This window comes from Gracilinanus agilis, chromosome 2, assembly GCF_016433145.1.
Source record: "Gracilinanus agilis isolate LMUSP501 chromosome 2, AgileGrace, whole genome shotgun sequence".
Lineage (NCBI taxonomy): Eukaryota > Metazoa > Chordata > Mammalia > Didelphimorphia > Didelphidae > Gracilinanus > Gracilinanus agilis.
The window spans coordinates 134310685-134333881 of NC_058131.1; the positions used below are offsets into that span (position 1 = coordinate 134310685).

At 36.4% G+C, this 23197-nt stretch overlaps 1 protein-coding gene across 1 annotated transcript in view; it reads right to left on the bottom strand.

The window, feature by feature from the left end:
- Window positions 1–1109: 1109 nt before the first annotated feature.
- SEL1L2 (SEL1L2 adaptor subunit of ERAD E3 ligase) overlaps window positions 1110–23197 on the bottom strand; it is a 116804-nt gene continuing 94716 nt past the window's right edge. Inside the window, exons 16-18 of the mRNA XM_044659495.1 lie at window positions 17195–17367; window positions 3394–3522; window positions 1110–1229 (exon numbers count right to left, since the gene is read on the bottom strand). Coding sequence (XP_044515430.1) covers window positions 1110–1229; window positions 3394–3522; window positions 17195–17367 — 422 coding nt within the window. The remainder of the gene's footprint in view (window positions 1230–3393; window positions 3523–17194; window positions 17368–23197) is intronic.

Below are 23197 nucleotides of genomic sequence, written 5' to 3' on the forward strand. Positions count from 1 at the left end.
TAAGTAACATTTATTAATAAAATTAAATAGCAGGATTACAATTCCAGATCTGTAGGATATCTCTTGGAGAAGGTATGAAGTATCAACTTCCCTACCCAGTTTGTTGTGTCTCTTTTCCCATAGCCATATACACCATGGCTGTATTATTAGAGGATCAACCTCAAAATATTTTCTGATTAAAGTTTTTAAGAAAGACTCCTTCAGCTCACCGCATCCCCTTTTCTACCAACTGACTGCTCCTGTAGTAACTATCCTTTGATGCTTTCATCGCCTCTTCTGAGTTCCCCTCTGCTATATTCTCTTTGGGGTGGGAAAGGAGTACCATTTAAACTGATAGAGCACCCATTGAATACATGATCCTTTTGGAAACTTGAACCCTTTCAGAATCTACAAAAGCACAGATTTCCTGTTTGGGAAAACATTACAGATAGTGAGAAGTACAAAGGGCCACCTTTTCCACTTTAGTAGTCACACCAACTTTCATGGCACTATGTATGTTCTTTACATTAGCAAATCATTTAGAAGTACTTCCTGTTTTTGCCTTTCCTTGGTGTCTAAAGGAAAATGAAAAACAATGTATTTTTATGGTTCATAAGGGCTTGCAACAGAGTTGCCTTAATAATTATGATAATGAAGCTTAAATTTACATTGCATTAAGTTTAAAAAAACATTCAATCATTTTCTGACTTTATCCTAATAATAACTTTGTGAGATAGGTAGGGTAGTATTCCTGATTTTATAGATGAGAAACCCGAGGATCATAGAATGGCAGAAGCAGGATTAGAACTCAAGTCTTTTGAATCTTTGACCCAATGCATGTTGCTCCACTGCTGCAGGCGATTGCTTCTAGAATAGTCATTAAACTTTGCCAATCTTCTTTTACAATGAGGCCAAATGTGTTGTTTTGGCAAATCTGCACAAGATTTATGTAAAAAATACATCTTTAAGTGGAGGAATTGCTTTTCTTTATTATTAGGAGAAGATTCCCAGTAATGAATGGAATCAATTAGCAGGCTCTTTTGTGACTGGTGTTTTTCACTGGTTGGGTTCTAAACAATAAGTTCAGAAATGAATGGACTCTACTGGCAGGTTTTCATTTGATTGCTGTCTTAATCTGGCCGGTTTCTAAGCAATAATAGCAGCATAACCATAATGACAACAATCATAAATATATCCCAGTAGGATCCAAGGGTATTGTCCAATTTCAGCCATTTCCATCTCACATTAAACTGTTGAGGAAAAAAAAAACTAGCTTAGCATTATAGACTTTGAAATTTTGAATGAATTCATGGTTTCATTGCCCTCCCTTTTTAGCTGTGTCTCATACTACTTTCTCCATGACCTATTCTATGCTCCACTTCAACCCAATTGGATTATTCTATCCTTTCAACATGCCCTATATTTCCCTAACTCTGTGCTTTTGTCAGTGCTTTTTCCTGGGCTTAAATGGTTTTCTTTCTACTCTTCAGCTATTTAATTCTTACCTAAATGAAATGTCTGCCCACCAATATGAAGATGAACCTCTTCCTGTTTTCCCAAGTCAGCAGTGACCTTGTCCCCTTTGGATCACACCTGGCACTTCTGCACCTCTATAGTGCACTTATAGTGTTTTGTGAATTATTTTGATGAGTATATATCATATTCCTATGTGCCTTTTCTCCAGAAATTTATTTTGAATGTGTTTTTATATTTACTTATGTTTGTACATATTATTTTTCTCCTACTGAATATAGGCTCCTGGAGGAAAGGGATTATTTATTCTGTCTTCATACATCCAGTGCCTAGAGGTGTTTGAAACATAGAAGGCATTTAATAGTTATTGAATTGGATTCCTAACATGTAAGTTCCATGATGGCAAGAACTATTACTTATATAAACAAGACCTCCAGATATATATTACTAAGGGAGTTTTAACCTTTCCCCCCACTGCCTAGTAATGCTTTGTATTGATTTATGAATTCTATCTCCTAACATGGTAGGCACATAATCTGTCACCAAATCCATATTACAAGCATTAATACAAGCATTGTACTTCTCTGGAATAGCCTTTATAGGCTCATTGTGATCACAAGAAGGTATCGGAATGGAATGATAAGTGGAGGTTAACAAAATTTCTTTTCTCCTCATTCTGAATCCACACTACCCAGAGCAAAGATGCTCCTCCATCCTACATAATTCTAATCATTCTTTCTCTATAGATAGCATTTACTAGGTCACAGGACTAGGGAATTCCTCAGACCTGATTTTATCATGCTTTGAATTGTACCTTTCTTGGATACCTCTATGATGTCACTGAGGTGAGTATTCTCACTTATGCTGCAGACCACAAACTTGTTTCATGCTTGTCCATCCTGTACAACTCTAGTTCACAACTTCCCTTAGTCTTCTGCTAGTGATCCACCCAAAATCCTGGAGGCCATCCTCCAGCTGCTTCAAAATCGCCTGGATACCAATGTGGTACATATAGGCTATGTTTTGGAGAACTCCCAACCCTTGTTACATGAGCAATTCATCTTTTTTCTTCTTCTGATTATACACTATTTCCTGTTTATTTTTTCTTTACTAGGTAACATGAAAGTATTTTATCAATTACCTTCATGGCTGATTTCTATTTTTACTTCATTTGGCTTTTATCATTTATAAGGTATTTATTATACATTGCCTTATATTACTGTGGATACTAGTATATCACCCCAATGGACTGTATGTAAGCTCCTGGCTGGCAGGGATTGTATGTTCTAAAACTTCATCTCCCTCAAGAGACTTAACTAGGAACCTCAATATCTGGGACAAATTCAGTCGGCAATGAGAGACAGGGATGGGAAGTGAGGGAACGAATTGGTGTTGGTGGGTCCTATGAGAGAAAGACTCACAACAAGTGTAATCCTGCTGAGTTAGGGCATGGATTATCCCTTCTTCCTTCTCCTCCCTCACCTTCCACTGGGCTAGGACCTTATACATTCACCCAATTCTGAAGCCTTTCTTCCCATTTAACCCCTTCAGGGAGGCAACATGGTGGAAAGTTGTGAGATGTGTGATGGTGGGCTCTAGACTGCTATGAGGAGTGTGTCCCCCTCTCCCTCCCAAGATGTTGGCATGTAGATAGCTATGTTGACCTAATTTGACATTAGAGGTACTCAGTAATTACTAGTTAGATGAATGAATCAGCTCCTTTTAGAAATATCAAAATAAGAGCTAAAACAGAAAGGTTTTCTTTTTGTAAGATGTATGTGTATACACACTTGCATGCATGTATATATCTTTATAAATATGCATTTTTAATTTATATCTATAAAATGAATTGAGCAGTTCTCTTAAAAGGATTACCACAATTTTATCTGCCTCATCCTACTATCTTAAAAAGTATGTAAGAATAGTTCAAACCAGACTTACCTTAAAATACACAATATCTTTGATCAAATGCATTGTTTCCAGTTTCAGGAGTGCCAAAAAAACTGGTATGTGGGCATCTGGACTTGTTTCAGCAGCCAAATCATATAACCTCCTGGCTAAATGAATGTCCTAGGAACACAAAAGCAAAAGACCCCCTTTTTTGTTGCTTTATTTTTAAAAATTATATCTTAGTAACCACCACCACCAACAGAAAACATTTAACTAAAATGCATAAAAAATTATGTGCAAAACCACAAACTCCACATTTACAAGTTGTTTAAAATATGTAAATTATATATGTATACTATAATATAAACATCTGCTTTTGATTCCTGTTTGGATGTTTTATGTGTATACATTTTTTTCTTAATTTTTTGGCCGTTATTTTTCAAATGTAATTATAATATGTATTCTCTTTTATTAAACTCTTCATATATTTCCTTTATTTTCTTTGTATTTCCAATAACATAATACAATCCATTGCCTTTAAATTATCATCTTTAGCCATTTTTTCCATTCATTGAATTTGTGTTATTTCCAATTATTTTGTCATAACAAAGCTTCCATGAATACTTTCATACAAAAACAGCTTTTTACCCTCACAATGATGCCCTTAGAGTCTAACATTAGTAATGAGATCTCTAGGTCAATGAGAATGAATAACTTTATAGCGCTCTTTACATATATATATATATATATATATATATGTATGTATGTATGTATTTCCATCATGTTTTCAAAAAAAATCACAGCTGCTCTAGCAATGTAATGTTAGGTCTGTTTCTCCATGTTCATATCAACATTTAATCACTTTCATTCATGTGGTTCTCAGTTAACGTATATTACCAGGACCATATTTTGCTAGAATAGTCATCAGAGACCATCTGCTGCCAGGACCATATCCTTTCACAAGCAAGGCTTTCCAGCTTGGTCATATCCGGTGGAACATTTGTTCCAGTGCCACAACTTCTCAGGGATGCAGGATTACCTCTACAGTATGAATATTGAAATAAGCCTTTTGCAAAATATTTTTGCTCTCTAAGCCATTGTTGTCCCATGAGAAACTATTTTTGGATTATGTGGTATGCTAAGGCTTAGATATGCTTGTAACTTTGTGCATGTATGTTGGAGATACCGCTTGTTAAGGGTCAATATGACAAAGAAGGTGTCATTTCATATGGTGAGAGGAGCTAGGGGCTAAAAGCCCAGTTATAGTTTTAGCTTGATCATTCAGTTTGATCAACTAGCCATGAGATCCTGTGCAAATAACCTAGATTTTCTGAGGCTCAATTTTCCTCATTAGATAAAAGGAGATTCTAATACCTAGCTTTCCTGCTTCAAAAGGCTAACATGAAGATCTAATGAGAACGTACACAAGAATATGCTGTAGCCTGAAATAATAAACTAATTGTTAAGTTTTTGGTGAAATCAGAAAATGCTAAAAATTAGGGCTTGATGTAGTATTTTGTTGATTATCTAGATTTAAGAAAGTGACTGAGAAAATGTTAATAATGCAGATTAAATTTAGGAGTATGCCCTTTTAGGCTCTTTTTCCCCCCTCTGCTCAGAGAGCCAGTTGTTAAATATATCCCTGCACATACGCCTTCTATCTGAGTAAGTCTACTTAAATCTTTATGGGATGCAAACCTACTTAGTATTAGTTCTGGTTTCATCTGCGTATTGTCAGAAACATTTTTCAAAAATTAATTTCCAATTTGAAGAGAATATGTTTTCAGGACTTTACTATTTTTCTGTTTTTTTTTCTCTGAACTGGACAGTTATAAATTATCCCCCAAGAGGGAGTTTTGTTGGTGGGTTTTGTGTGTGTGTGTGTGTTTTCATTATTTTGGGACTTATTGTTGAAACTTGGTTCCTCAAAGGGCACAGTGTGAAAGGGAGTCTGCTTTTAATCACTTATATTAACTTTTCCACTTTTAACCAAATGACTTACAGTATTTTTCATTTTTCCTACTAAATTTACTGCACAGTCCATCTGGATACCTACCTATCTAGTCTATCTTGCCATCTGCCCTGTCATTGCTGCTCTGTTTCTCATCTTAACCAGCACTCTCAGCTGCTACCAGATGTGCAGAAACAATGTCTCCAGCTTTGAGTACCTTAAATCACTCAACTTTAGAACTCCTTCCCTAGAGCTATTGTCTCAAAGAATAGAATGAATATGTAAAAATGTTCCAAAGCCACTGTCTCTAACAGCCCCAGACCACTAGAACAGTGGTGTCAAATTTCTTGAAGGTAGCATATTGACTTGGAAAACATTATGTTCTATTTTATTTTCTTAAATATTTCTCATTTACATTTTTTTTTTTAATTTTAAACCCTTAACTTCTGTGTGTTGACTTATAGGTGGAAGATTGGTAAGGGTAGGCAATGGGGATCAAGTGACTTGCCCAGGGTCACACAGCTGGGAAGTGTCTGAGGCCGGATTTGAACCTAGGACCTCCTGTCTCTAGGCCTGGCTCTCAATCCACTGAGCTACCCAGCTGCCCCTCATTTACATTTTTATCTGGTTTGAAAGGGAGTGTTTTGATCATCATGGCACCTGTGCACTAGGTCATCTTTTACATTCTTATATAGCCAACCACATTTAGTACATTCTTTACATCTGATGTATCACTACATCAGGATTCTCTCCTTCCAGACAATCCTCTTCTTTGCACCTCTTGTCTTGGGCACAACCTGACTAATACTATCATTGATTTTGAAAAAAGGATGTTAAAAGACTAAATCATGGTTTAATTCATCATTCCTTAGATTCTCCAGAGGAAAATTTGCTCCCCTAATCACTATCCTTTTCTATAGTGGTCTCCCTGCATTAAAATGTAAGCTCTGTCAGATCAGATTGTCTCACTCTTTGTATTTGTTTCTTAGGCACTTAGGACTGTACTAGCACATAGAGAGTATTTAAATGAATGCATTTTTTTCCATTCATTTATGAATAGAGCCAAATAATGGATGAATGGAGGGCAAAGCACTTATAAAGATTCACCATGTACCAAGATTGCTAGAGTTGCTAGTAAAGCCTGGATCAGTTGGCTCTGAGCCTGTCCCCAAACCTCTGTACAAGGATTGGGGTGGGGGGAAGGTTTAGGTTGTAGGAATGTTTATTATTTCAAAAGGAGCAGGTGTTACTTCAGGGAAGAAATATCAGAGGGAATTTTTCTGTCTATTCCTATGACTATGTCTTTATCCTCCCTAGTCTACCAGCCCAATTTCAAAAAGGAACAAATCCTTAAGACTAGGATACTAAATATAGTTATTAAATGACTTTCCATTTCTTATATCAGTGAATTGCTGAGTCATTTACTTAATTCTTCAAATGCTATAGAGCCTTGTAAATTAGTTAATTTATTTGAGAAGAGGAATCTGCCTGCCTTAAAATGCCCAAGATCTGATGGAGAACTGTAGCTAGATCTTCCTGGCATAATACTAAATGTATCTTATAAATGTGCTAATTTTTACATCTAATTCTGTCAAATTTATTTGGCATCTAATTGACATGATGATTATAGCAACTTTATCCTTCTCCTATATAACTGGCATATGTAATTCAAAAGAAAGTTCACCAGAAGTCAGTGTTTCTTGTAACACAGAAAAATGTCAGGCATTTAAGGAAATAATTATTAATTTATTCCTTAAGACAAATATGTCAATTACTCAGTTGTCAATGCAAAAGAGTAAACTTATTCTGGAAGAGTCCTCAGTGGTTCATCAGTTATCTTCTGGCCTCTAAGCATTAATAATATAAACAAACTATCTGGAAGAGATGTGTTTGTCCCCACTTCTTTAATATTTAAAGGGAGAAACATTCAGAAACTTCCTTGGAAATGAATGGAAACCATCAAAACAAAAAAGATTTGTTTCTTTTGAAGACCAGAAATATAATAGTGTTTGGACCAGAAATGAGTCTCTTAGGGTTATCTTAGAATCAATTTTTCTGAAAATAGTTTGGTCCTTCACAATTGATGATCATATAGTCTTACTATATACACTGTTCACCTGGTTCTGCTCACTTCATTTTGCATCAGTTCATAGAAGTCCAGTTTTTCTGAACTTATCCGGTTCATCATTTCTTATGGAACAATAGCATCCCATAATGACCATATACCACAGCTTATTTTGTCATTCTCCAATTGATGGACATCGCTCCAGTTTCCAATTCCTTGCCACTATACAAAGAGCTGCTAAAATATTTTTTCCAAGTATGTCTTTCCCCCTTATCTCTCATGTCTTTGGGATAAAGACCTAGCAGTAGTATTACTGGGTCAAATGCATTCAGTTTTATGGCCCTTTGGGCCTGGTTCAATATTGCTCTCTAGAATGGATGTATCAGTTCACAGTTTCACTAACATTGTATTAGTGTCCCAATTTCCCCATATCTACTCCAACATTTATCATTTCCCTTATGTAATTCTTGATATCATACCCTCTGGAAATCTGGTAAAGCCAGTGGACTCAGAATTTTTTTTTAAATTTGCAATCAAAGGAAATGCTAAGTTTCATTTTGACATTGGTGAAAAAGATTTTTTTCTTATCCAGCTTCATAGACCAACTGAAATCTATCCATAGACCTCAGGCTAAGAATAACTGTAATATAGCATATTGTCAGGCCTTTATTTAGTTGTCCAAAATATGTATATTTTTGTACTCTTAATGAAAATTTCCCTAATTAATTAGGTCAGCATAGACTACTAAATACCTAAAATATTTTGCTTTTACTTTAGGTTAGGATTTTAATTTTATTTTAAATTAAGTGTTTAGTTACTGGCTCTGCTTCCTTCCTGTTCTTTTTTTTTTTAGACCCTTATCTTCTATATTAGAATTGACATCAGTACCAAGGCAGAAAAATGATAAGGATGAGGCATTTAGAACTAAATGACTTGCCCAGGGTCACACCACTAGGAAGTATTTTGAGGTCATATTTGAACCCAGGACTTCCCATCACTAGAACTGACTCTTTATCTGCCTAACTGCCCCTTCTCTATCTGTTGTTCTTTTTTTTTTTTTTTTTAATTTAAAACCCTTACCTTCCATCTTGGGAGTCAATACTGTGTATTGGCTCCAAGGCAGAAGAGTGGTAAAGGTTAGGCAATGGGGGTTAAGTGATTTGCCCAGGGTCACACAGCTGGGAAGTGTCTGAGGCCAGATTTAAACCTACGACCTCCTGTCTCTAGGCCTGGCTCTCAATCCACTGAGCTACCCAGCTGCCCCACCTCCATCTGTTCTTAAAAGAATATCCCCTTTAGGAAAACAAGAATGCCATAATTAAAATATTTTATGACCCTTCTACTCTTTTTAGAATCTTCCAGCTCACAAACTTTGTATATCTCTGAGACATATCTATAATAAGGGGCCTTGGCTCATAAGTGATGGGAGGAATGTTTTAAATTTGTCCGTATGGGACTTTTCTTTACCTTCTTATCTTCTATTCCTATGAAAAATTTCCAGCAATAAACACTTTTCAGGTGGTCGGGCAGAGCAAATAAGAAGTGTTATATTGTATTATCATAACTATTTCAACTGGGGGCATTTTCCTTGTATGATTTTTCTAAGGGAGTGTTGTTTTTTTTCCAGGACCTTAAAGTCTAATTGAAGAAATAAGAAAACTAGAACCCCTCCCTCATCCAAATATTCCTGCTTACCCCTCTTAAGATAAGCTTCTGTCTACTAAGGAGCCTATTTGTTTTCCTTGTTAGAATATAAGTATCTCCCTGCCTCTTGCACTTGTCTCTGATTTCTTTGTTCTACTCTTAGAGGATGGCCCTTCTTACTAACTCTTCTGCTTGTACTCTTGAACCTCTCCTCTCCTGTCTCTTTTAATGATTTGTTCCATTGATGATTCTTTTTCTCTAGTTCTTATCTTCAGTTACTCTTCTTCTCCTCCTTCCATGCTACTTTTGCATAGTGTCCAAAATTAGACTCATTTATTCAGCAAACATTGGATTTATGCCAAGTGCCATAAAAATGCTGAGAATATAAAAATTAAAAAATATGATCCTTATCCTCAAAGAACTTATGTTCTGTATGATTATAATTTCAGTATATAATATCAAACGTGGGAAACATAGAGATAAAATGCTATGAAATATCTGAGAAGTGGAAAAGCACACCACAGAGGGAACCTAGAAGTAACAGGAAGCCCCTGTTGGTTTTTGAGCAAGAGAGTGGCATAGTCAAGAAAAAAAGTCAAGACAATGATGACAGAAAGTTTCAAGCCCAGGTGCCTTGGAAGACAAGTTATGCAACAAACAGACATAGAGATGTTTAGAGGAGGGAGAGGCTTAAGGAGGGAAATTATGAATTCAGGCTCTAATAACAGCTCTGTTGGACTACTCATCTTTCCAATCCATCCTTCACATAGTTACTAAAATGGTATTCTTTTGGAAAGGTGATATAAAATGAAAAGTCTTCTCTTTCTCCATCTCTGTCTGTCTGTCTGTCTTTATCTTACACACACACACACACAATCTCATTCTTCTATCATACACAATACTTCTTCCCAAAGTACAGATCTTGTTTAGTTCTTTCTCAGACATGTCCAATTCTTTGTGACCACATTTGGGGTCTTCTTGGCAGATACTGGAGTTGTTTGCTATTTCCTTCTCCAGCTCATTTTATAGATGAGGAAACTGAGATAAACAGGGTTAAGTGACTTACCCAGGGTCACATAGTTACTAAGCATCTGAGGCCAAATTTAAACTCAGTTCTTCCTAACTCTAGGGCCAGTACCCAATCCACCGAGTCACCTAGCTGCCTCTTACCTTCAGAGTACTATTCTGCATTATTCATTTCCATAGAGATGCTTTAATCAAATTAGACTACAGTGGTCTATACTCAACCCGCCATCTCCTACCTTGATGAATGTGAATGAACAGTTTGCACCATGTTCCGCATTCAGTTCCTTTACTTAAATTCTATCTCTTAGAAATTTCTTCCTTTAAAGCTTAGCTCAGGTGCTGCTTCCTCTTGTAAAGCCTTCCTTGGATCTTCTCTCTTCACCTCCTTCCCAGCTTGATTTCAGGTTTTATTTTTTTCTCTCCTCAGAATTTCTTGGACTACTATAGTCTGGATCAGGCTTTCAAGAACTTCTAAGAACTCATATGTAGTTATCTAACCAGAGGATTTGAATAAACCACATGGACATACTCACTTGTGCAAGAAGAAGGCAAGAAGACATTGATGTCTTAGCCTACTTCACTGCTAACTGCCTTGTTTGACACTAGCCAATGGAGCTGTATACCAGCTGTATCCAGGTACTGTTAGCCTGACCACTGGATAACTCGTAGATCTTAGTGGCTGTGCAGTTTTATACTGAGAAAGACAATGAACTGAAGCTTCTTACACATGCAATAATCTTGAGTAGGCTAGGGAAAACTGTATGTAGGGTTTGGCAGGACAGGGTTTGAGTCAGGGGTATCCATGGACATTCATCAATCAGTTTAGTTCTATTTGTGTGTCCCCTCTCTTTTGAGGCAAAGGGGTCCTAGTCTAAACCTCCCTGCCTTGCATCATCCATGTTTTCTGGTTCTCTCCTATGCCTCTTCACATTCTACTTTGCATTATAATTTTCTGCACAGATGCTATATTCCCCTTAGCAGAATATAAGCTTCTTGTGGACAAGAATTGTACTCTTTTTCTTCTTTGTACATCTGTAGAGCCTGGATGATTTGGAGAATGAACCAAATTAGAAAGCAGGATCTCCAGATATCAGGGATATGACATCTTCCTTTAATCCTAACAGGAAACTCTACCCAACCTCTCTTTAGTTCCAGCTCTTTCCCTCTATTATTTCTTGTTTATCTTATATGTAACTTTCTTTGTATATATTTGTTGCTCCCTTCCTGTATTAGATGGTGAAGTCCTTGAGGGAAGAGAATGCCTTTTACCTCTTTTTTGTATCCCAAACGCTTGGCACAGTGCCTGATATATAATAGGTACTTAATGTTTATTGAACTGAATTAATCCCCTATACAGTTCCTCTCAGTCAGATTCTTTTCCCATGAAAGAGTCTAAGGGTGGTAGAAAAACCAAGCCTTAAGAAACCATATGTTGTATAATTTGTTTGGAATGCCTACTGGTATGCCTAGTGAAGGGTCAATGGAAAAAGACAGGAGTGGTGTCAGGTGATGAATGGAATGCCTTGAAGAGCTGGTTAAGGAGACTGAACTTTGTTAGGCAACGAGAAGCCACTGGAGGCTTTTGACCAGAGGAATAATAGGAAGGGAGCCGTGCCTGTAGGTGGCTATATGGTGGCAGCATATGGCATGGATGGGAAGGGACAGAGACAAAAGGTGAGGTCATCCCTTATAAGAGTAAAATAGACGAAGCAAAAAAGGAGTGTCAAACAAGAAGACTAGACCTGTGACATCTCAGGCTCTTTCAACCTCTAAATCTATGATATTATACTCCTTGCGAGAACGTAAATGAGTTTGGGAAGGAAAGGACAAGGAACAAAGTTTTCTTCATAGTAACATTTTAAAGATATTTCAGAGTATTATCTCAATTAGGTAACAGTTTCACATAAAAAATGGACAATCTTTAAGCTGTTATTCTTGGCATTGGTTTCTCATTGGGGGTAGGCCTAAGACTAGGGATTTAGAAGTGAGTCCTCTGACTTTGGCCCACATCCTGTTGACTGATTTGGGAGTAATCTATATAATTCTCCCTTGCTGCAGTTTCTTCTTCTGTGTTCACCCAACTTCCATGTTTGCATGATGATTAACTAAAAAAGGTGATTATGAAGCATTGCACTATGTGAAAACTGAGTAATAACTAGGTGAGTTAAAGCCTGAGAAAGTCTTAGTATCTAAATTCTTTGCTCTCACTAATCATCATCAGAATATGCTTTGGGCTTTTAATTGTTATCATATTCATTTCAGCAAAAGGAATCAGTGGTATTTCCTAATTAATTTGAATATGATATAGTAGCATCATAAACTTTGCCCGTTGGCACCTAGTTATTTTTCTTGCTGCTAAACAAAATTAAGTTAATAAAGACAAAGTATGCTGGTCTCTTATTAGTTAACTTAAAAATTTTAATATCTATTTGCTACTCTACTTAGTTTTATTTTTAAAAGTAAGACTAGAAAAGAAAAGGCAAGTGTGGCTGAGGAGGACTGGTAATAATGAAGCACCCATGATTTAATGGGAACCATGACATAAAGGAACTGAAGAGCTCATCAGGGGGAGCCTTCAAAGACTTTTTATAAATGTGAAATGTATAAAACATGAGAACCTATGCCCACCAACTACTTCTATTTGACATTATGAAAGAAGCAACCACTAATGAATCCAAGGAAGAAAAACAAACCCTCTGACATATATAGGCAATTGGAATCTGCAAATAGAATTTTCTTCTTCCTGCTTCAAACTAGCCATCATTCTGCCCTAAAGGGAAGTGAGAAAAATGTGTTTCTAAGAGTCATTGGAGGACACAATTGCTTTTTCATGCCTAAAGATTTGACTCATTTCAATTCAATAAACATTTCTCCAAGCATCTACTCTATGATTTTGAATTGTAACCTATCTAAATGGAAGCTACCATCTCTGGACTTTCTCCATTCCTTCATACTCACCCCTGTCAGCTCTATCCTTCCCAATTCCTATCATACCCTACCCTACACTACCCTACCCTTCCACTCTGTGCTCTCTGGAACCACCATTCTATTGTTAATCAATTGTCCTTTGTATTAGACTGGTTTCTCACATCCTCCCCAGAAATTACTTTATGTTTATTTTGTGTAAACGTTTTCAGAGTATGTCTAGATCACTTAACATGGAGGCTACTCTCACCTGCAAGGAAAAGAAACCTCCCAGAGGCAGGTCCTCCATGTCTTCTACAGGGTTATCTTGATTTTAGGTGATATAGCCATAACCATTATATTTATTTTGTCAATGTCATATTGTCCCCCTCCCAATAAAAGAAAAATTCCTGAAAGACAAGGACTCTATCATTTTTGTCTTTTTATCCCCAAGTCTCTAGGACATAGTAAGTGCCTAATAAATTGTGGAATTGAACTGAATTGAAGGCACCAAGTCGCCGGCACAGGGGATATTAATAGAACAGAAGTTTAGAACTGACTGGCATCCTGAGATTTGCAGTTGAAGGGGAGAAGCATCCTCTTCTCAGCTTAGGAATGGATTTTGGAACTATGGATGGAGATATTGAGCCAAAAGGTCCAAATGAAACACAAAATGGAGTTCTTAGAGAAACACACATAGTCTATGAGACAGACTGAAAAGTGGTGATCCCAAAAGTAGATCAGAAGAAACAGTAGGGATAGTATCCAAAGACCCACATAGAGTTCCCACTGTGCTAGAAAGAATCTATAATACTCCCACAAGAGGGGAAAAGAGAAAGTGAGAGGAAAGCCATTAGCTTCTTCTTAAAGTAGAATATGGAGGCTCTCTCAACAATTTCCCCTCTTTCTGTGCTAGTCTAGAAACATGCAGATATTTTTTAATATTTTAAGTTAGGGCTGAGTAACTTATGCCTGAATCTTAGGAGCCTTAGGAATTTTCCTGAATAGCAGCACCAAACTGTTACAATTTTTATTTAAAAATAAACTCTATAAAGCAGTAAAAGAAGGGGCCACATGGACACTAGAGTGCATTATATTGACCTTACAGTAAAAAATTGTTTGTCGTTCAGTTGTTTTAGTCATGTTTCACTCTTCCTGACCTGATTTGGGTTTTCTTCTTGGCAAAGATACTTGAGTGGTGTGCCATTTCCTACTCCAAGCAAAAAAGGTTAAGTGACTTGCCCAGGGTCACACAGCTAGTATTCTAAGTCAAGATTTAAACTCAGGAAGATTAGTCTTCCTGACTCCAGGGGACCGTACCTTTACAAAAATAAATTAATTGCTATCACATGGTGTGACTTATTAAAGTTTCAGAGACAAAAGGGCTAAGGAGAAAAGAATGTGGTAAGGATTATTAGTAGACCAACAGCAATCCTTTCTCAACGACAACCACCACCATCACAACCTGCTTTTGTTACCTAATAATAAAGCAAAAAATAGTTTCTGATTTCAAGGACCTTACATTCTAGAGTAGATAAGATATTGCCCTGAGATTAATCTTTTATTCATATTGAAGTCATTATAATGAATATTAGCAAATGGTATTTCTTTTCTTCTTTTATAAATCCTATAATAACAATAATAATAATAGCCAGCATTTATATAGCATTTTAAGATTTTCTAAGCTCCTTACATTTATTATCTCATTTAAATCTTTGTTCACTTTTTGCATTATGTTCTCTCATTCCTTACATTGGGAAATTGTGAATATAAGTACTGACTTGTCTCTGATTCAAATGACTTTTCCTGAACTAAACATTGTATTATGCCATTTATCATAGTTTTATTCTTCTTTCAGAAATGAAATTAAAATAGGGATGGCAGTGGATAAAAGGGAATTTACGGATAACCCTGAATTTCATTTTAGTTATTAGTTTCAATATCCTCTCCCATTAAAATTTTGCCAAATGGCTTGATCTGAATTTGACCTTTCTATCTGTAATTGGAAAAGATATAAAAAAATGAGAGGTCAAAAGGCAGGAGGAAAAAAGGAAGGCATGGCTAATCCATCCATTGGATATAAGCACAAGAGGATGAGAATTTTTAGCTATGTTCCTCTTCTGACTTTTCATATTTTCCTTCCGCTAGTGCTACCAATAATGATCAATTATCAGCAGTTTTTGAGAAGATAATAAAGAATGTCATGGAATCCTTCACAGAATCACAGACATTGAAGAGAACTGAGAAGCCATCTAGCCCAATTTGTATCTGATCTAAATCTTGCTCTTTGCAACTTTTACATTTGCAGTTCATCCTACTTCTGCCAAATCATTTCTTCCACATGGTATTGTTGTGGACATTTCAGTCATGTCCAACTTCTCTTCATGACTCCATTTGAAGTTTTGGTTTGCCATTTCCTCTCCCAGCTTATTTTGTAGATGAAGAAACCGAGGCAAATAGTGTTAAGTGACTTGCCCAGGATCACCTAATGAGTATCTGAGGCCAGATCTAACCTTAGGAGGATGCCAGGTCTAGAACTTTATCCTCTGTGCCACCTAGCTGCCCCTCTTCTATGTGACAACTTATCAGATACTTGAAGATGATTTTCATGTCCAACACATCTCTCAATCTCATCTCCCAAACTTTTTTTCTTTACTTCCTTCAACCAACCTTCCCAATCAACTCCCATTTGGCATGGATTTGAATCCCTTCCACCATCTCAGTTGCCCTCTGTTGTACAGTGTATACTAGCTTGTTCTAACTGAACAGTTGCACTAAAAAACAAATACAATACTCCGAGTAGATGGAGTAAAATGGAATAAACATCTTCTAATTTCTGAATGCTATATTCTTAAAGCAAAACTAAATTTATATTAACTTTATGGCTGTCCTAAGTCATTTCTATTTTGCTTAGTTTGTAGTTAGAGAAACATTCAAAAGATATATATATATATATTAATACCATAGGCAAATCATATATTCAAAGTCTCACGATGTTTTCTGTGAAACCTTCCTTGACCAAGCCTGAAGTGATTTCTCTCTACTCTGAAATCCTATTACAGTTATTATTCTAATCATCATTTGACACAATATATACTGCATTATGTTGTTTACTTTTTTTGTATGTGAGATCTCTCTCCATCTTGACTAAAATTACAAGTTCTTGAGAGCAGACAGAAAATGGTATATTTCTTTGTGTCCTCTCTGGTACCTTGGCTCATAATACACTGATTTCCCCCCATGCCCTATATCCAATCCAAACCTTTTTCAATCTTGTCTTTATCACTTGAACCTAGGGCTGAGATAAAAGATGAGTACTTAAACACTAAGGAAGCACTATATAATCAACAAATCAAGCAGTTAATCAAGATTTAACTACTAACTATGGTAGGGTGTTATTGGGGGACCTTTCATCAATTGAGCCCTGAACTCCCAAACTACTACTTAAAAAACAAAACAAAACCTTACCTTCTACCTCTTAGAATCAATGCTAATTATTGGATCCAAAGCAGGAGAATGTTAAGGGCTAGACAATTGGGGTTAAGTGGCTTGCCAAGGCTCACACAGCTGGGAAATGTTTAAGGCTAGATTTGGACCCAGGACCTTTTGTCTTTAGCCCTAGCTGCCTATCCACTGAGCCAACTAGCTGCCCCACTTCCAATCTTCTTAATGAAGTTAAGGGTGCTAGTCCTTGAGCGGCCTTGTTTGTAGTTTGTAAGGAAATTAGATTTTAAGTGATCTATTTGCATTTCATAAGGATCAGAAAGTCTGATTGAACATTGATAGCTATAATATACTTGCCTTTTACTGTGTATTATTCTGATGCCTTTTGTCTGTTCAGTGATGTGGGTGAACAGAAAGAAAGTTTCTAACAAAAGAACTGAGTCTAGTCAAGACAGTTGAGTCAAGACAGCCAACTTCTAGGAGCACTTCTAGCAGAGGTCAGCAAATGGAAGATAAAGGAATTTCTTTCTCCTTTTCCCTCTTCATTGACAATGATGTCTCGCAGTCATTGGAGACATGTGCTTACATGCAGCCTAAGAGGAGAACTCAAAGACATTGCTTCCTGAAAGCCAGCTTTTTTTTTCTTTTTATTATATTCTTTAGGTAATATTATAAAATAATATATTTTAGGTAATTATATGTATATAATTAGGTAATATAATAAAATAAAATATTTTATATTCTTTAGGTAAAATATCATATTTACATAAAGACACATTACATTGTCTATATATTATTATTTCCACACTAGCAGTTACCTTCGAAATCCCTAAACCATGCTCATACATGTATGCCAGATTGAACATGGCCTGGGCATTGTGATATTTATCCACTGCAATGCTGTAATGAGTCACTGCTGTTTGATAATCTTTCTTTGTTCCATAGCCATAGTAGTGGTAATCTCCAATTTTAATTCTAGCAAATGCATTGCCTGTTAGAGATATTAAAAAGCAGGGAGAAAACATGATGGTCACAATCATTTTATTAATTTGTATCTATTGTCTAATTATTTGACCTAACTTTTAACTTAGCTATTTTTTTAAAAACATCAATTAATCATAGGATTGGTATGTGTATTGGGAAATAATAAAATGGGCCATAATAATATTCTAAAATGATCTGCTGCCTTTTATTGAAAGGCAGAAACTACGATGTGGCACAAATAGGCTTAAAGAACCTGCAGCTGTAGACTGAATCTATTAAACTTCATTCTGAAGGTTGACCCACTACTTGGTAATTCATTCTGATTGTGCTTACTTCAGATACTTCCAGATGTCTACAAAATAATACTAAGGGGTGTTAAAATTACTTCTCTTATTCATTTGAGAATTGTGATATGGAAAGATTTACTAGAGAATATATAGATATAGTTACATATCTTGCTGGTTCTGTGCTTAATGTTTTATGATGATCACATTTGATTGTCACAATGACCCTGCCAGGTAAGTGTTATTATTATCCCATTTTTACTGATGAGAAAAGTGAAGGAAACAGGTTAAGTGACTTGCCCAGGGTCATACAGCTAATAAATGTCAGAGATTGGATTTGGACTCAGTAAGATGAGTTTTCCTGACTTTAAGCCCAGCACTTTACCTATTGTGCCTCCCAGCTGCTATAAATATGGACAAGAATTGCTCAGACACGCACTGGTGGTGAGGAGCATCTCTAGGGAAAGTATCCATACTCATCGCATATCCCTAGAAGGATGATGAGGAAGAGGAAGAAGAGGACAACAAGGAGATTCCTTCCTTCATGGGTATTACCATACTTCTGTCCTAATACTTTGATCCCCTGGTTCCATTTTTATCAATAAGATCTAAGCCTGTATAAGAAAACATTTTGATCTTTCAATCTGCTGACATTGGGATTGTTAAGTGAAAGGGAATGAGAGGGAATAATTTGAGGGAGAATATTAAATTAGAAAAAAAGATTTTAAACTTTCAGCTTTTATAATGTTTAAAGATTTAGAACTAACTTTATCATCTTTATCACATCTCTAATTATTATTAATTATGAAAGTTATATGCTTGATATATTCTTTCATATTCTAGTGTTTTTTAGAAAATTAAAATAGGTATTCTGCATTTAGGTTGTATGGTGGATAGAGTGCTGGGCTTGGAATCTGAAAGACCTGAGCTTAAATTTGACTCTAGAGACTTATGAGGAAGTCACTTAAATTCTGTTTGCCTTTGATTTCTTCAATTGTAAAATGGAAATCATAATAGTACTTATGTGGCAGAGTTGTAGAGAGGATCAAATGAGATACATGGCTTCTGGTACATAATAGGCACTTAATAAGTGCTTATTCCCTTCACCCTTCCCTTCTTTGAGTGCCTGTGTATAATGTGCCCACATGTACATAGATTTGAGTATTAAATGGGGGAGAAATAAAGGAGTGATATAGCCTTACAGAATTTATAAATCCCAGCATAATAAATTCTGAAAGATATCACTTAAAATGTTTGTTTAGAATATTATTTGCTGAAATACCTCATTAAAATAAAAGTTCCCAACTTGAAGAAATAAAGTATTACAAGCCAGTCTTTTGTATCTATTATAGTTGATGGAATTAACTAGCCATCTGACTGAGCCATGACAGGCCCTTCTAACAGAGAACAGCCTTACAAGTTGTAAAAGTAGGTAACCCAGCCATTTAGCATGAATCAAGGTATGCCTGAAGTCTCTTATCCAAAAATTTTCCCCTAGCATCTTGCAGTCTATAGCTTTGCCTGAAATTACACTTCTACTGAACTTTGGGCTTTTCTGTCTCTAAGAATCTTCTATTAAAATGCAAATAACTTTGGGAGGAGTGATGCTTCAAGTGGTTGTCTGCTAACATTTTAATGGGGATGAACTTTTCAGATTCTTTTGAGTGAAAACAGAGGAAAGTCCTGTGGGGATGGTATGAAGGATAGGGTTGGGGAGATATGAGGAAGGAAGTGGCCGTGCTAAAAAGGAAAGTATATATTTCATGTTGCTCAATTTCAGAGGCAGAGGGGCCAGCTCTGCAACTATGGGAGGTGGAAGGAGGGGAAGAGGCCTCCCCACAACTATGAGGATAGGAATGGGGCCTTGTGGGTATTGGCTCTGATGATGGTCCCAGCTTCTTTCTGAGGGTGACCGTAGTAATCCTGTGCCATCTATAGGAGAATCAGAAAACCTGAATTAAAATCCTAGTTTTGTTACTGACTGTGAAGTCTCGAGGCAAGGTATACTCTAGAGTTCAGCTTCTTCATCTACAAAATGAGAGGTCTGGAAGAGATGGACTCTTAAAATCCCTTCCAATTTTCATTTTTATAATTCTCTAAGAGTGTTGAGAAGTAGAGCTCCTAGGCTGGTGTATTTATAAAACTGGTCCATTGTATTGCTATGACAGAGATGTCTCCCCTTAGAAAGAGAATAAAATAACAAGTCAGAAGAAATTTCTTTGAAGCAGAACAGAGCAGTTTCAAGGGAAGGGCATGTGGTTGGGTGTCTATAATTTTGGGGTGATTCTCCCTAAATGTTTCTTCTTATGTTGTAAATGTTTCTAAGAAAGTCTTGTGTGCTGGGCCATGTTGAGAGAGTTCTGAAATCTTAGGTACAAAGTTCAGACTATTTGTAAAATTGTAAAAATAAAATTAATATCTGCACTGTCTACTTCACAGGGTTATTGTAAGGGAATATGATAAAGGGAATATTCTAAAATTATAAAATTATTATAAAATACTATCACCCCAAAGCATTATATAAATGTCCCCTATGATGATTATGCTTTTTTTGTTGGTGAATTTATATCACAAAGTCAATGACACTGATGGCACATTCTGAAACCTTTTTCCTATTTTTTTCAGACATCCCTATACCAGAATCGAAGGCATCCTGACAGTAAAGGTTGATGATTAGACAATAGCGGATTTTCCCCAACACGATCCACAGCTTAGGTAATTTTGCTTATATGATTCAGGACCTTTCTAACATAAAAGGTCAGGGTGGACATTGTATCTGTTTCTTTCTCTTTTGTTTGTTTAATGCAGTGGCCTAAAGACATTTGGCAAAGCCTTGGAAGAATTTTGAAATAAGCCTGTTCCCTTCTTGTAGGCTGGCCAAAGAAGCATCATCAATTAATTATTAATTAAAAAATTAATCATTAAAGCTCTTTATACAAGTTGGAACTCTAGCTTTAGACTAACTCCCAGTCTATCCCTACTATCTTTTGTCATCTGGCCATTTGATTTAGAAACAATATTTCCCAAGATTCTTTACACAGTTAAAGTTATAGTTTCAGAATGACCTCCAGGTAGTTCATTTTATCTTTAGTTACCTGTACATTATATTTAGGAGACATTATGTTTCCCAGGATTCTCAGTTCTCCATTTTCCTTGTCCTTAATCTGTTATTTTATGTTTCTTCCTTGTCAAGAATAATTTGGTGTTTGTGGCAATTGAGCTGATTGATGAGGTTGAGTGATTTCTATGTTGTTTCCCAAATTCAATGTTATTGCATTTTGTGAAACACAGCCCTTTCTTTTTTAGGAAATGTCTTCAAATTGAAGCCATTCTGATGGCCTGATGCTGCATTACTAGCTCAGCTGGCTCTGAGAAGGCACCAAGGTGCCCTTTTCTAGTTCTTGTATTAAAATGGGTTTAAAATCATTAAAAAATTCACTTCTTGTGAAAGGGGATGATTTGGCCCTAGCATAAAGCTCATTGGAAGCAAAATTACTGTCTTACTGCAACATATTTTCACAAATGTGAGTGACAGAAATGACAAGCAGGCAGCACCACCCTGCTTTAATAATATAGCTCTATGGGCATAATAGAAGTTCCTCACTGAAAACTGGGGCAAGAAGGAGAATAGTGTCAATGGAGCCTACCAGACAATATCATTACCCTAAAAGGAATACTTGGGGCTCATTTGTATGTCTTAAGGGGTTTTGTTTTTTAATGATGATACCAGCACTGAGCTGGTGCCACAAAATCAGCATGACTCTGGGCCAGTCACTTGTCATTTCTGTATCTGTATCCTTATTTGTAAAAAGAGGATAATACATTCTGCCCTTTGTGCCTAAGTCTTTTTGAAAGTTAAATAGGGACATTTATATAAAACTTTGTTGTTTAGACATTTTCCAGTTGTGTATGACTCTTCATGACTCCATTGGGGTTTTCTCAGCAAAAGAAAGTGGAGTGGTTTGCCATTTTCTTCTCCAACTCATTTTTACAGATGAGGAAACTGAGGCATAGTTAAGTAACTTGCTTAGAATGACAGAACTAACTAGTAAGCGTCTGAAGTCACATTTGAACGTAGATGAGTATTCCTAACTCCAGGACAGATGCTCTATCCACAGTGCCATCTAGCTGCCTGATTCTGTAAAACATTTTAACTTTAAAGCACAAATAGATATCTCCTATGGTAATGATTACCATTTACAGAGCTCTTTAAAGTTTACAAAGGGGTGTGTGTGTGTGTGTGTGTGTGTGTGTGTGTGTGTGTGTGTGTGTGTTTGAGGTGGATACCATTGTCCTAATTTCATAATAGGGAAAACAGACAGACATATCTTGTCCAGGATCATATAAGCAAGTATCTAAGGCAAAATTTAAACTCCTGTCTTCCTGATTCCAAGATTTATAGAGCTCCTATTATGGGCTAGGCTTAAACTAGTCTAAGCACTTAACAAATATGTCACTAGATCCTCATAATGACCGTGGGCAGCTGTAGGTGCTACTATTTCCTCCACTTTACGGCTGAAAAAACTGAGACAGGCAGAACTTAAATGATTTGCCCAGGATCACTTTGCTAATAATGATTTGAGGCCAGATTTGAACTCAGGTTTTCCGGTCTCCAGACACGTCGCTCTATCTATTGCATTACCTATATCTCACCAGATGGGTAACTGCCTCAGATTATGATTAGTGTTATAATGAACAAACATTTGGTTATAGTGAATTGATATAGGAATAGTAAGAAAAGGGGCAAAAAAGCCTCTTTAATATTGGGGTTTCCTTGTTACAGCTACCACAAAGGAATTTTTTAAAGTTGTGCCAATCAGAAATACGAGATTTAATGGACACAAACCAAAGCAAGTTTTCCATCAAAGCCTCGTTCAAATGGCTCTTTCTGGCTTTGAGTCCTCAAAGGTGATGCTGGCTGAGCATATCCTACCATGATTCAAGGAAGAGCAATAGCAAAAAAGGACTGAAATTTACACGACATTCTAAGGTTTGTCAAGTGATGGACCTTCACAAAAAAAAAATAGGTGTCATTATTGTACCTATTGGATGAGGAAACTGAGGCCAAAAAAGGTAAAAAGGGGTTTGCCTAGGATGATGCACCTGGAAGATGGAATCCAAATCTACATCCTCCTGATTCCAAAAACCAGGACTCCACTACCTTTAGAGGTTCAGTGACAAAGAACCACATCAGCAGAAGGCTGATTACCAAGCAATATTTTTTGGGGAGGCCATAGCAACTCATAAAACTGTTAAGTAATGTGATTTGAAAACATTGATCTTTTACCATGAAGTCTGTGGGTGATAGAAAGAACATAAGATTTTGGAGTCAGAACCTCTAGGCTCTACATTTTTTAGATGTGTGACTGTGGGCAGTTTATTTAATCTCTCTACACCTCATTTTGCTAATCTGTGAAATGGGGGCGATAAAGCTCAAATCACCTACCAAATGGGCAAGTCATTAAATATATATGAAGATCCTACTATACTCTAGGCACATAAATACAAGCTTTACAAAGATACATTGAATATGATTCAGTAATTCTTATGAAA